Source organism: Pithys albifrons, chromosome 3, assembly GCF_047495875.1.
Source record: "Pithys albifrons albifrons isolate INPA30051 chromosome 3, PitAlb_v1, whole genome shotgun sequence".
NCBI classification, from domain to species: Eukaryota; Metazoa; Chordata; class Aves; order Passeriformes; family Thamnophilidae; genus Pithys; species Pithys albifrons.
Window position 1 is genome coordinate 87,407,359 of NC_092460.1, and position 15,160 is coordinate 87,422,518.

General features: G+C 35.2%; 1 protein-coding gene across 1 annotated transcript in view; it reads left to right on the plus strand.

The window, feature by feature from the left end:
- LRRK2 (leucine rich repeat kinase 2) overlaps positions 1 to 15,160 on the plus strand; it is a 63,885-nt gene that overhangs the window by 32,075 nt on the left and 16,650 nt on the right. The window contains exons 22-37 of the mRNA XM_071552608.1: positions 563 to 632; positions 1,057 to 1,277; positions 1,796 to 2,046; positions 3,114 to 3,262; positions 4,169 to 4,262; positions 5,347 to 5,533; positions 5,914 to 6,095; positions 6,595 to 6,824; positions 7,758 to 7,885; positions 9,155 to 9,373; positions 10,076 to 10,277; positions 10,881 to 10,969; positions 11,837 to 12,024; positions 12,920 to 13,074; positions 14,067 to 14,213; positions 14,367 to 14,558. Of these exons, the coding sequence (XP_071408709.1) occupies positions 563 to 632; positions 1,057 to 1,277; positions 1,796 to 2,046; positions 3,114 to 3,262; positions 4,169 to 4,262; positions 5,347 to 5,533; positions 5,914 to 6,095; positions 6,595 to 6,824; positions 7,758 to 7,885; positions 9,155 to 9,373; positions 10,076 to 10,277; positions 10,881 to 10,969; positions 11,837 to 12,024; positions 12,920 to 13,074; positions 14,067 to 14,213; positions 14,367 to 14,558 (2,704 nt within the window). The remainder of the gene's footprint in view (positions 1 to 562; positions 633 to 1,056; positions 1,278 to 1,795; positions 2,047 to 3,113; positions 3,263 to 4,168; positions 4,263 to 5,346; positions 5,534 to 5,913; positions 6,096 to 6,594; positions 6,825 to 7,757; positions 7,886 to 9,154; positions 9,374 to 10,075; positions 10,278 to 10,880; positions 10,970 to 11,836; positions 12,025 to 12,919; positions 13,075 to 14,066; positions 14,214 to 14,366; positions 14,559 to 15,160) is intronic.

Below are 15,160 nucleotides of genomic sequence, written 5' to 3' on the forward strand. Positions count from 1 at the left end.
AGCAAAAATCCATGGTCACTAAAAAGTAGATATCCTTTTGAATTGTTCAGATTTCCAGTCTGGTGTTCAAACAGAAATACAGGAACTGTGGACCTATTCACAAAGACTTAAGTACTCACTAGTGAAGCTGATCTTCAGCTGCGACCCATGGAGAGAGACTGATTCCATAAGAAGACATAAGAGGACAAATCAGTGGAATGGAAGTCAGATGCCTTTAAAAAGAGCTTGTCCCTATCTCAGGACTGGCTTTCCTAGAGAAAATTATTTTTTGTAATGTTCTGCACCATCCTATCACCCCACCCTAGTGAAAGTCATTTTAGGTTGCCAAAAAATGCACTTTTTGCATTGCACTTTAGATGTGCCTCTCTTTCACATTGCATGGATCATTAAGTCTTAGAAAGATGCAACCTATAATTATTTTGAGTTGAAGTGTACAGTTTGTTTGTGTTCTCCCAATGAGTTCTGATATAAAGAAACCACAATAAAAAGAGATTACTGAATTGGGATCATTTAAGATACCTGCCTATGTTTGCAACTGTTTTTTCTCATTGGCATTTTGCAGGGACCTGGCTCGGAGTATGAACCATTTACAAAACAAAGAAGAAAATTCTTGCTTCCAGATGAATCTCCCAGTAAGTGAAGTACACATTTTAACATATGTAACAGATTTTTCACCCTTAATGCTTAAGCAAGCATAGCATGCAAAGATTTTAATCAGATTATATATTTGTTTACAAATAAGAGGATACGTTTTGGAAATACCATGGTGGAATACAAATAATGCATATGTATTTGGCTTCACAAATAATTTATGTAGAATCAAACAGGCAATGAAATTCATGAGTGTTCTTAATAGCTTTCAAAAGCTCCTTCTGTTTTGCAGTGCATAAGCATCCATCTTTCCCCTACTGTTTTATAAATTTCTATGTCTTAATAGAAGTCTTCATGGATTTCAATTATCTAAACATTCACTGCATCTTTAGATCCCGAGTTAATTGATCTTATACTGAAGTGATAAATGTAATCATGCTATTTTTCACATTTTTGTTTTAATAGAAGGCATTTCAAGATTTTCACCACATATAAGACCATCAGACAGTCTTTCTTCATTGATCTCAGAGAAAGAGTGTATTAAATCACTAGATCTTTCATCAAATGAACTGGAGAACATTGATGCCATCAGCCAGAATAGCTGCTTAATTAGTCATCTGGAACACCTTGAGAAACTGGAGCTCCACCAAAATGCTCTTACCAACATTCCAGAACAACTGTGTGAAGTAATTCTGCATAATTTTATGTAATACAAGCTAAAATTAGTTAAAATAAATTATCTCTAATAATATAATCCATACCTGTTGTGATAATGTATTCATAGCGATATTACTCAAGAATATGGGTGTATATTTTTGCATGCTTCGTACATTTAGAGTTTTCATTCAGTGGATTTATGTTCATCTAGAAATAAAAATATTTTCATAGAACTGTTTTAAGTAATTTACTGCAAAGAACTGCTTTAAGACCTGCTATATTAAGTAGTATAATAATAGAAATGGAACTGAGATTTGCAGGCAATTAATATCTGTTAAATTTTATGAAAGTGAGCTAATTAATTTTGAATAATGATTTTTATTTTGTAACAGAAATAGGTTACATTGGTATGATTGCTATTGTCTGTTTTTCCTACTGAGGTAAATATGAGTAAAGTAATAAATTGTATAAAAATATAACTTAATCATAAACCTAAAAATTAGTATTTCCTTTTAATTTTTTGAATCAAATTATCCTTTTCTTTCAGAACTTGAAATGCTTGACTTACTTGGATTTGCACAGTAACCGATTTACTTCTTTTCCAACTTATTTACTGAAAATGAATTGTATTGCAAATCTTGATATCTCTCGAAATGACATTGGACCTTCCTTTGCTTTGGATGCATATCTCAGATGTCCAACTCTAAAGCAACTTAACCTTTCATACAATCAGCTGGTATGCACTCCTGAATTTCTTACAAGTGTTGCTGAAAATCTGGAACAGCTGTTACTAGAAGGGTGAGTAGCATTAGTAAATGGGCTGTAGCATAAGAGACATAACAGGAAACAATGTATTTGTCATCCAGAATGATGACTGTTATAGCATGGAAAGGATTATTTAGTCTCCAGTGAAACACTGATGTTGTCTTCTAAGTGTGTAAATTGCTACAATTTTCAATGTTGTGTTGTAAAGTCCATGTGAAAATCTTTGTTGGAATCTTAACACCATTGCCATTCCAGTAACACACTACAAATGTAGTTCAGTGTCTTTCTGCTGCCATACTATTCATCCCCAGGGCTGGCTGTCTGGTCTGACATACTCAGCTAGGTTTTCTGTATACACAATACAGTTTCCACTGTATTTCATATTCACAAAAGCTTTTTTGGAAGTCGTATTCATGGAATCTTAGGTATTGGCATGAATATGTTTTAAATGGCAGAAGTATGAGAACGTATGTAGCTTTTGGTTTACCAGCACTTATCGTATTTGTTAGTGAGTGAGATAATTCATCTCTATATAGAATTCTTAAGAATGCAGTTCGTGTTAGTTCTGTAAACTGCAGAGACTGTCTCATACTACCCTTGCAAAATAGTGCTGTGTGGTCCTTTTATCTCTGCATTTTCAGGATCTTTGTCTCTTTCTGGTGTTCTTGTCCCCAGGATACATCGTTTGTAACATTATATACTCATCCCGAATTGTATTCCACATATGGATTTAACTTTTTTTTAGGTTGATAGTAATTCCATGCCTATAGTCCTGCAAACACATATCTTTAGTACACAGAACCCCTCACAAATGCAGCTGTCCTCTTTCTGTGGGATTGAGCTTCAGTATGTAATCAGAAAATGACACCTTTCAATATATTCTGTCTCTTGCTCTCCAAATTAATTTAACCAATCTTAATATCTGTTATGTTATTTCACATTGCATGTGGACCAGTGTTTTTGCTGACTAGTCAGTGTTTATATAAAGACTTTTTGTTTTACCAGTGTAAGGATGACATTGTCAAATCAACACTCTTCATGTTTTCCCTAATAGTTCTTAAATGAAACATCGAGTATTTTCTTTCTTCTTGTTATCACAGAAACAAGATTTCATGCCTGTGTTCACCCATGTGCTTGAAAGAATTGAAAATTTTGAACATTAGTAAAAACAACATTTCATCCCTTGCTGAGAACGTTTTCATGGGCTGTACAAAACTGGAGCAGTTCAATGCCAGGATGAATGCTCTTGGTAAGTATTGTGAAAATACTGCACCTTCTAGAAACCACTCCAAGTCACAAAATTCCTCTGCGACCAACATTTGGAGTCTTGGGACACCAGAAATACCACAAATGCTCGTCCTTGTTTATACAGTTCCCTAAGCATCAGCTTTTCATCACTAAGGATGGAGTATGCATCCAGTAATTTGAGATCCCACTTGGCTGACAGCTTCTGGTCCAAAAAAAGCAGGTGTTCCGTAGCTCCTGTGTTTTATCTTTAAACCTTGTGCAGACAGCTTAGGTACCACTGGGCAGATGCCCTTCACTAGAGCCCAGTGTTAAAGAACTGCTTTGAGTCCATACAAAGTGAGAGTCAGTAATTTCCCATATTTTATGCAAAGGTGTCAAAATTAATTTGTCTATGAAAATTGGAAGTTGCATAAATCATTTTTAATGATACTCTGGGAGTTTGTAAGTTATTGTCAAAATTTATTTTCTTCAAGACATAAAATCTTCCATTTAGAAATTATTGTCACATTATTTTAGAAGGTAACCCTTATAACTGCATTAAACACAGCTGAACTCTTAGACTAATTTTTGTATGAATAAGACCCAACACATCCTGGGTCATTTGGGAATATTATGTATACTGGCAATACAGTAACATCTAGGTAAGGTTATTTCAGTATTTAGTGCCGCTATGAGACGAAGGATATCAGTATGTAATGTATTAAAAGCCAATATATGAATTAATTTGGGGAGTTTAGTTTTAAATAAACTTTGAAAAAAAGATTTGAATTCTGCCTTTGGTAGATGTTACAAAAACATGTATATAAAAATGATAGATTGACCTTTTAGTTTCTCTTTAATTCTGGAAAATTCCTTTCTTAAAAGTAATTCCTAAAAATAATAAAATTATTCTCTTTTTCTGCTCTAGAAAGAATATCTGACTTGTCATCCAGCATAACAATTTTAAAATTATCCCAAAATTGTTTTACTAATGTTCCAGAAACAATTCTTCTTCTACCACAGTAAGTTATTTTCTTATTTATTGAAGTTAACATCAAGTTCTTGATGAAAAACATCTGATGACATGACTTTGTTAAGCAGAAAATTCTGCACTCTTGACTGATTTTCAGGGAATCCTCTCTAACAGGTTAAATCCAGAACTTAGTAGCTTTTAACTGAAGACAAACTAGTCATGATTTTGAGAAATTCTGTTCCTCAGATTCAATTGGTGTTTGCAGAAAATATATTACTTGACAGTTGAAGCTGACAATTCTTGCTGAGAAAACCAGAATTAATTAAATGTTTTCTTGTAACCAACAATAAAAATATGTTGGCAATTTTTCCTTTTTGAGTTCTGCAGACTTTTGCACAAGGCTACTGGGATTGGTTTTTCACTTCCCAAATAACATGGGATACTTACTCTCAAAGAATAACACTTCCTCTAAAGGGAATTGTGATAAAGATGCATGTGACATTTATTCTGTTATACCTTCAAAGCAGTACTCATGTGATAATTGCACTTCTGCTTTTTTTATAGAAGTTGATGACCTTAAGAGATCACTAGAATAAGATTGTGGAAGGAGTGCTTGGAAGGGATGATCAGATCAGTTGTCTGTTAGGTGTGGGCAGATGTGAGTGCTGATGGCACCATGGAGAGGGCAGATCCACAGATTTGTGAAGTTGCAGCAATGAAATGTACATAAAGCATGTCATTATTAACACCATATTACACCATTTCAGCATGCTAACATTTATATTCGTGGCAGCAGATTTAATAGGTGTGTTAAAAAACATACAGTTTTCAGATACTACATCTCCAGGTCAGACAAATGAATGAGGCATTGCATGGAATTTTGTATGCTTCATGTTTCACAGTAACACAAATAGCATATTTGTCCAACAGATGTGAGTGAACTATGTAATTTATGCACATACATGTATTGCAAACATATCTACTTCTATCTGCATTTCTGTCAGATATCATCTGTTCTGATAGCTAATCCACTTATTTGTTTATTAAAAATTCATACACTTCCAGTTCCAGTTAATCTGGGGTTTATTTTTTTCTCTTTCTAACTTCTCTCTTTTTTATTTTCGTGTTTTCAGTTTGCGATCGGTAGATTTAAGCCAAAACAAGATCACCAGCCTGCCTGGACCAGTGCACTGGAAATCATCGAACTTAAGGGAGCTGTTATTTAATCACAATCAGATAGACGTCTTGGACTTGAGTGAAAAGGCATGTGCATGGTCTAGGCTAGAAAAGCTACACCTGTCCCACAACAAGTTAAAGGAGGTAAAGTGTAAGATTCTACCTAAAGAAAGTTAAATCATTTTTAAATTGAATGCCATTTTTCGATGTTCATTTGATTTTCATGTCACCTCTCATGCCATTGTACATTCTATAGTGAAATGCTATGTAAGTGCCAATAGTACTTCTATAAATGAAAACCACCATATTTATTCAGCTTTTATTCCTGGAATGTGTCATATAATCTGTTTGTATAATGGATTGCTTATGAGGTCCTTTCTCTATTAGTGTAGAACATTAGGCCTGTTTATTGAAAAAACATACACTGCAGTAAAAATAATACCTAGTTTTGTAAAATATGTAATGTATTCATGCTAACAGGGTTTTTTAATTCATAACTGCCCATTAAATGTTCTTTTATTTAGATTCCTCCTCAGATTGGCTTCCTAGAAAATTTGACTTCTCTGGATGTAAGTCATAATCCCGATCTGAGATTCTTTCCAGATGAAATGGGAAGGCTGTCCAAAATCTGGGACCTTCCTCTGGAAGGACTCCATCTGAATTTAGACTTCAAACATGTGGGATACAAAGCCAGAGACATTATCAGGTTTGTTGCCCTGTTGTTCTTGAATATTCCTGTTTTGCTTTCTTGGCAGGTGCAGTAAGCATTAGTTTTGAAAAGACATGTTGGTTTGTTGTGTGAAATCCAGCATGCCGCTCTGTGGAAGGTTTCATGTCATATCAACACACACACACATAAAATAGACTAGAGTGGTTTAGACCATACTAATACTACCTCTTGAATTTGATGTTTCTATGAGCTATGCAAACAATGGTGCTTACCAGTTATTTGTAATATGTTTCTTCTGTTCCCCAGTGCATTGCACAGAGCATAGTTTTGGGATAATTACAAAACAAAAAAGATACATTATAAATTAATCTTTAGCTTTCAAATCAGAACCTAGAATAAACAGTTAAAAGCCCAGTAATATCAAACAGATATTGAAAATCTGAAGAAAATGGCATGGGTTTAGATTTTTCCTTGTTCTTGAGTTTCATTGGGTTTTTTCTCTATTACACACTTTTGCAAACTTTTTTAATACCAGATTTCTTCAACAACGACTGAAGAAGGCTGTACCTTATAACAGAATGAAGCTCATGATTGTTGGAAACACAGGCAGTGGGAAAACTACCCTGTTACAACAACTAATGAGAAGCAAACGAACAGAGCTGGGCTCTCCGAAACCTACAGTAGGCATTGATGTAAAAGACTGGATCATTCAAGGGAAAGGCAAAATGAAGAAGGAGCTTATATTAAATGTGTGGGATTTTGGAGGTATTTCACAAGCTTATTGTCCTTTACTATTTTCTTTTCTAAGATCTTAATGCGTTACTTATTCTTAGAATCAGCCTGTGGACATTAAAATTGGGGACAGTAGAATCACACAAACTTACAGCAAAAGTCCAGTGACCACTTATAATTTAGTGAATTCTGTAAATTAGCAGTTAATCAATCAAATTTAATATAAAACTTTAGGAATTTCTCATCGCCAGATGTGGTCTGATCACTCATTTCAACCACAGGACTTTAAAATAGTCATTTCAGAATAGTAAGAAGCAGCTTCTTACCAGAAGAGTCTTCCACTCAACTGATTCTCCCTTTTATAGTCTGGGTCTCTCTAGGCTCTACAGTATCACAGGTTTTTAAGGTTATGGGAAACAAAGCACACTGGAGGAATCTTTGAGCCTTGGGTTTTTGGAAAATTTTCTAAGTTTGGGGGACTACAGAAGCACTTCTAAAATTCGGGGCTGTTTTAGGCTATAGGAAAGTCATTTTTAAACAATGTCACCATTTAAATAGAGTCTGTTAACACAGTGCATAAGCACAGATGGGCAGCATTCAAGCTGGATGTCCAACTTCACTTGTAATTTTGAGTGTTTAATCATGTGAATTTGGGACTCTCTGAAGTTGCTGGAAGGATGGAAGAAGGGAAGGAAGGAGTGAGGGAAAAGTTCAGTACTGGAGTTTTAAAAGAATCGTGACCTTTCAAGTTGTCTTTCAACACTACACTTCAGTCAACAAACTACCATGGAGTACCTACCTAAAACTCATAGTTATTATGGATTTCCTGTCAATGTAGAGAAAGTTTTACAAACCTTAATTTAATTTGTGAATTAATGATCTGAGAATAAGTGTTCTGCTGCTTTCCTGTGTTCTGATGATGTTCAGTCAAGGAAATACTAAACAATGAAAATTTTTGATCATTAGGGCAAGAAGAGTTCTACAGTACCCATCCTCATTTTATGACACAAAGAGCTTTATATCTTGCTGTTTATGATCTCAGCAAAGGACAAGCAGAAGTGGATGCTATGAAGCCATGGCTTTTTAACATCAAGGTAAGCCATACAGAATGGAATTCTGCTTTCCAGGGACCTGTTTGTGGACAGCAAATTAACTACAAATATTTTTAGACAGGGGAAGAATTAAAAAACTCTTCAGAAAATAAAAATAGTAAGATTAAACAAGAGCTGAAATACATCATGTATTGGATATGAAAATACTTTTAAACTTGCAAAGGCATGATAAGCACCATTTGTACTTAAAGTGGTACAAAGTGATGTGCGAAAGAATAGTTTGTATATTCTGGCAATATTTTGAATTGACTGATAAAAATAAGAAAGAGATAGTATTAAAAGAGTGATGAGTTAAACTTGCTTTTTTGTTTTACTCCAGTGTAAATCCTGGGGAAATCAGAGTTGGACTAATTTAAAACTGACTAGATCCAGAATTGAAATCATGCTATTAAGTGTATTCTTAGCATCCTGTTGTTAATAGGAATGATTCCGGAACTGTGGTAGGGAAATTGATCTGAGAATCTGCCTACATAATTTTTGTTCGCTCTGAGTGTTTTATCATCATTTAATGGAGTCACTCACTGGGAGAGTGACCATTGCTTGTCTTTTCCTTTGGTAGGATGGTGAGCTATGACTGGGCAATACAATCACAGAAAGAGTTTTTACACTGATTCGGTTCAGTCAATTTGTCTTTTTCACTCTTTTCGCCTTGAAACAGTGACACAGGACAGAGGGTTGCAACAGAGGGTTGCAGTCAGTGTAGTGTTGATGAAGACCATTTCTGATGTGTTCTCCTTTGCTCTGCAGTACTTGCAGATATTTCATTGCTGCACTGTTCCAATGACAACTAGCAAAGTGCCATTTCCTTTGGCTTTTCCATTTTGTTGGATGTTCTTAATGAAAAATGTCACTCCTACTTTACAGACGATGCTGTTAATCTGCAAAGAATGAAGTCCAGATCTACTCTGCTTTCTTTTAGGAATAGCTGATTTTTTAATATTTCTGTTTTGAAATAGACTGCTCTCTGCATCTTGAAAAATATGTTTTGCACTTATAGGCTAATGCATTTTCACTGTCTTATCCAGTCAAGGTTATTAGATGGGATTGCAGTTTAAACTTATTGTAAATAAAGACATGAAATAGTATTTCAGATTTCAAAAGTTAAGAAAAGTTTATTCAAAGAGGGAGAAATAGTTGCTTTTTTAATTTTATTGATTGTTTTGACTAAATTGTTCACATTTTATGTGGATGTAGAACACTGAAATCAACATTCACTATTGAGTTAATCAAGAATATGGATCTTACTGACAGGCACGAGCTTCAACATCCCCCGTCATTCTTGTTGGCACTCACTTAGATGTTTCTGATGAAATGCAGCGTAAGGCCTGCATGAGTAAAATCACTAGAGAGCTGTTGAATAAACGAGGCTTCCCAGCAATCCAAGATTATCACTTTGTCAATGCTACAGAAGAATCTGATTCCATTATCAGACTTCGGAAAATCATAATAAAGGAGAGTCTTCACTTCAAGGTAAGCTTTATACTGTTGGCAATGTTGAAAACTTCCTAGTTTTAGTTAAGTGAATACATTTTTAATCATTAGCACATAATTAAAGACATTTTAGTGTGATAGCAAACTCATCTTGCCTTTATCAATGTTATACACAGCAAAATAATGAAAGAAAATCACGAGCTTTGTTTTAATTTAATTTTCTACCATAAAAAATCAACTAAGTAAAATTCCCAGGTAAGTTCTCTTTTCTAGCAGTAGGGCCATCTTTTTCTTACAAAAAATTTATTAAAAACTGGTTTTGTTGTATGTGTTAAACATGTAAAATTACATGTTTGTATCATGTAATTATAGCAAGTATTGCAAGATTTCAGGGGACCAGGAAACAGGATTTTGTGATTTTTGAAAATCAACTCATTTTCCATTTACTGATTTCATTTCACGTAACATGAAACTTTTCCTAGAAAGAGGAGAGTGAATTAAAGCAGTAAAAGAAGATCTTGTGGTCTGAGTGATGCTCCTAAATTGGAGAATTTGCACTTTAATTCTGTTGTCTCCAATGTCATCCTACCCACTAAGCCATGTTAGTCAATAAATGATTGTTCTTGTTCCTTCTTGCTACTACTGTTGAGTGGATGTACCCACCTTACATCTTAGTTATATTGTCTGCAATTCAAATGAATAAATTATTATGTTTAAGATTATTCTTCCTAATTTTTACAGATCAGAGATCAACCAGTGGTTGGTCAGCTAATTCCTGACAGCTACCTGGAGCTGGAAAAGAGAATTTTGCTGGAAAGGAAAAATGTCCCAGTGGAATTTCCTGTGATTGACCAGAAACGCTTATTGGAAATGGTGCAAGAAAACCAGTTACAATTGGATGAAAATGAACTCCCTCACGCAATTCACTTTCTGAATGAATCAGGTAAAACACCATCTTCAGTGTATGTTTATTAGCACTTTGTTGCAAATCTGCAGCAGACCGTCTTGTACACATTTTTAAATCCTGCATGATGTTGCCACTAAGTGGTGAGCTGAAGTGCCTCAGCTTGGGTAACATGAGTTTGTTAAACCAGGTTGTTAGGAAGGGAATTCCATGATATGAAGGATCACTACTGTAACCATTTATATCTCTTGCCCCTCCTTGAAAACATCATATCTGCTGGGTAGACAGAACAGTTGCTGAAGAAAGATGCACTTGCTCCAATAGCTCAGATTAGAGCAGTGGTCAGAGGAACACATGTAACAGCTTATCTCAGTGCATTCCCTAAGATTAAACCCTAAACCACACAGACCTTGGCAAAAAAGCAAGTCAGATTACAAATCTAACAGAAAGTCTGAAAATAAATGTAAAGCTGAACAAACCATGATTCCATTCTACTGTTCTGAGATTGACATAAATTCAACACTTGTGTTATTCAAATTGCTTATGTCAAGTCACATAAGGAAAACAGCCCAGAGTGGGGTGTTTACTTTGCTTAATATGGAGCTTGAGCAGTGCAATCTAATTACAGTTTTCTTTATGCAGGTGTTCTCCTTCATTTTCAAGACCCAGCACTACAGCTGAGAGATCTGTATTTTGTAGATCCTAAGTGGCTGTGTAAAATCATGGCACAGGTTAGACTATGATTACTTTCTGTCTATGGATTCATGGTATGTTTTGCCCTGTCTGAAGCCCCTGTCACTTATCAGTGATTCTTCTTCACCATTTCATTATCCTTTCGTGATCTTGGGTTTTCTCAGGACGCACATGGTTTTATCCATCTCTTTCTGTTCCTGTTGCTTTTTGGACAAGTAACTGTCTCATTGCTTCTGTTCTTACAATGTAATGTCCAGTATAATTTAAATTGCCATGGACACAGCAATACATGTAGAATAGAAAAACACCCTGGATGCAAAGTAATCCTGCAATATGTTGCAACAAGTTGAGATGGAAGGTGAAACTTTGGGTTAAAACTCTAAGAAGTGGGGAAGAACTGTCATTGTATGCTTGATATGGATGACAGAGGAAAGTGGGTGCCATGGATTCACATGTTGGAATGGGGGAGTAGCAGACTGACTGCTGAAGTGAGACCATCATTGAAGTGTTGATCTAGAATCACTCTTGAAATTTATTATATATATTCAGATTTCCTGACCTCTGAAACTTCACCCTTCATTCAGTGCCAGAAATGGGATGGAAAAATGTAAATTTGAGTCTTTAAAGCTGATAGGATAAAGAGTGAGAAAAGACCTGGAAGATGACAACTTGCAGTGGAATCCACACAAGTGACTTGGACAGGTTACATTTTGTCACTGCTCTTGTCATGCTGTCTAACATCATGGAAATATTTGGTTTCACTATGAAAGGCAGTCCATTTCCAAACTTCTTTCCCCTCTCCCTGAATACTAGGCTATACCAAATATTTCAGGGAACAAAGTTTGTCAGGAAAATGCAATCTAATGGTGAATGTACATCTGAAATTGTTTTACTTTTTTTGAAAGATTCTAATGGTGAAAGTGGAAGGCTGTTCTAAATATCCAAAGGGCATTGTAAAGCGTTCAGATGTGGAAAAATTCCTTTTGAAGAAGAGCAAGTTTCCTAAGATCTATATGTCACAATACTTCAAGCTTCTGGAAAAGTTTCAGATTGCTTTGCCATTAGGAGAGGATCAACTACTCATCCCAAGCAGGTAAACAAAGCTAAACCCACAAAGGTCAGCCATAGAGATAGATGAAAATAAAATCCTCCCATCAGGCTAACTAGTTCAACTGATCAACAGGTACGTGAAAGTGTGATACATACCTTGTATACTACATTTTAGTAAATGCTTTTGGAAGAGACACATTAAGCTGAACTTGTAGCAGATAAAGCTTACACTGTGTCAGAATGGTGGGTAAATGGAATCTATAAATGATAAAATGCTTTCTGAGGATAGTATTTCTTTTACGGTTACCATGCTTCAAGACTACACCAGGGAGATTATAATTTAGCTTTACATAGCAGTGAGCCAGCATTGCAGGTATTTATTGCAATATAAAAGACAACCATAAAATTCTATAACTTAATTGCTTGAAGTGAGAACCACAGACAAGTTACTCATAGGCAGTATCTCTTCCAAACAGTGTAGATACTAAATGTGGTGACAAAACCAAAAAGTTACGACTTTCAGTGTGGTATTTTTGTTACATCTGAAGCACATAAGACAGTTTTTCTGCCTCAGTTACAGACTTCCCTAATGTGTTTAATAATGCTTATGTTGCTAATTAGACTTTCTATGTACTTCAAAGCCCTGGGATAGGAAGATTTTATCTGAATGTCTTCCCTGCCTTATATATGTTTCAGATTCTTCTCACGTTTACATTCGCTATCTAATGATTGTTAGTGAGGTTAGTTTAAATTACAGCAGAACTTCACTTTAGCACAAGCAAGCAGAATAGGCAGATACACTATCTGTCAGCTCCCTGATCATCTGAATGACACATTCATTAATAAATAATTTATTTTACATAATAAATTATATATGTCATCAGTTGTTTTGCATAAAGTGCTTAATCAGATTCTGTCTTTATACTTTATTCTTTCAGTTTGTCTGATCACAGGCCGGTTATAGAGCTTCCCCACTGTGAAAATTCAGAAATTATCATCAGGCTTTATGAGATGCCATACTTTCCTATGGGATTTTGGTCCAGGCTGATCAACAGATTGCTTGAAATATCACCTTATATGCTGTCAGGAAGAGGTACAAATCTTTATCTTCAAAAACAATAGTGACCAAGTTTCCTTTGAATGCCAACACCTGCATATTGAAACCCTAGTCCCCAATATTGTTATGTTTTAGCTCATTTCCAGACACTTCACAAATGTAAGAAAAAGACAGTGGTCATTTTTGTTAACTTAGAAATATGCAGGAACAAGATAGCACCTGATCTTCACAGTGGTGTGCAGAAGAAAGTGAAGGTTGTAAGCAGCCTATTTCTCTCCTTCACGTGCCAGAGATAGAGGTAATCCATGTATATATGCAATATTGCTATTTGCTTCCACAAAGAATACAGGAAGGAGTATGTCTTCCACACAGAAAAACAGCTTGTCTTCAGGTTCATTGATTCTCCTTTTATGAAAGCCTAAATTCTTCATTTTCATCAGAAGGAGTGGGTGTGTCTTCAATTTTTTTTTTCAATAATTCTGTGCTTTGTGTAGACTTATCTGCTGAACTTGCCAAATTCATTCAGCTTTGTTTCCTTAATATGTGATTTATGTATACTGGTGACAAGTCAAGTACAAAAAACATGCATTGCTAATGCTCTACAAATGCCTGCTATCCTGGAATTCAGATTTCTTCTGAGCATTAAATTCCAGTTGCATCCAGCTATTTTCATGAGTGTGTGGCAGGGGAAAAATTCAGATAACTGTGTTTTTTCATACATTGCCCAAGATATTCTATGCTTGAATCTGAATGTACCTGAGCATTTCTGTAATGCCTACCTGCTACATGACTTACCATCTTGTTCAATATTTATAGTTTGTGAATATACCTTATAGAACTGAACACCAACTGACATATCTTCAGCTTTTGTGGGGCTATACTATGCTGCCTGCAAAGTTGTAGCCTTTATTTTGTTTGTTATTTGGGTATGTGTTATCCTACAATGATAATTAAACAAAGTACGTTGAATTTTAAATTTGACATTCATATTTGAGATCAGATTCTTAATCTCATTTTGTATTTTCTAGAGCGAGCTCTTCGTCCTAATAGAATGTATTGGAGACAAGGCATCTACTTGAATTGGTCTCCTGAGGCTTATTGTCTCGTGGAATCAGCAGTATTTGACAACAACCCAGACAGTTTTTTGAAAATTACAGCACCTTCTTGCAGAAAAGGTTAGTTATTCCTGGGCCTGATTTTTTCTGCAGTTTGATTTCAGCTTGGCATTTTGGTTTGTTGTGCTTTTACCCTTAGAATGTAGAGTTTCTCTCTGTAATTAGAAGTATGGCAGATTGAGTCTGTAATTTCCCTCTTTTGGTTTCTTACAGGGTGCATCCTTTTGGGGCAAGTTGTGGATCACATAGATTCTCTTATGGAAGAATGGTTTCCAGGTTTGTTGGATATAGATGTATGTGGTGAAGGAGAAACACTGTTAAAGAAATGGGCTCTGTACAGCTTTCAAGATGGTGAAGAACATCAAAAAATACTCCTTGATGACTTGCTTAGAAAAGCTGAAGAAGGTATATATTTATGCTGTTTGAGGTACACGGAGGTACACCTGTATGTAGACAAATAATATACGACATCCCCTTCATAAGATTTGGATACTTCACGTTTAAAAATGTTTCATTTCTGTAAGAAGTAATTACAGTGTAAGTTGTTGGGTTTTTTAATGTAAGAGCTGCCTAGTATATGTAAGTATAGAATATGAGACAGATTGCAGCTACTCTGTGTAGCCAAGTAAAAATTGCAATAATGAGAAGAATCCTTTTGTTGTCATATTGATAATGCAACTTCATTCATGGGACTGAATCCAGCATATAGTAAACTGATGCTTGATCTTCTAGCTGGATCATGTAGAACAGTAATTTAAAAGGCAGTATTCAGGATGACACTCTACATACAGCATTCTTTCTTTTTACAGACAGAAAGATAATCTCTTGGTTAGTTTGGTGTTGTTACATAGCAACAGTTTTAATTACATTTGATTGGTACATGTACAGAACCTTGAAAATGCTTAAACATGTAAGATCCAAGAATTTGAATGGCAAACTTAGTATGTATGTGTGTGTGTGCACATCTACATAAAAAAATAAATATATATCTATGCACTCATATGAAT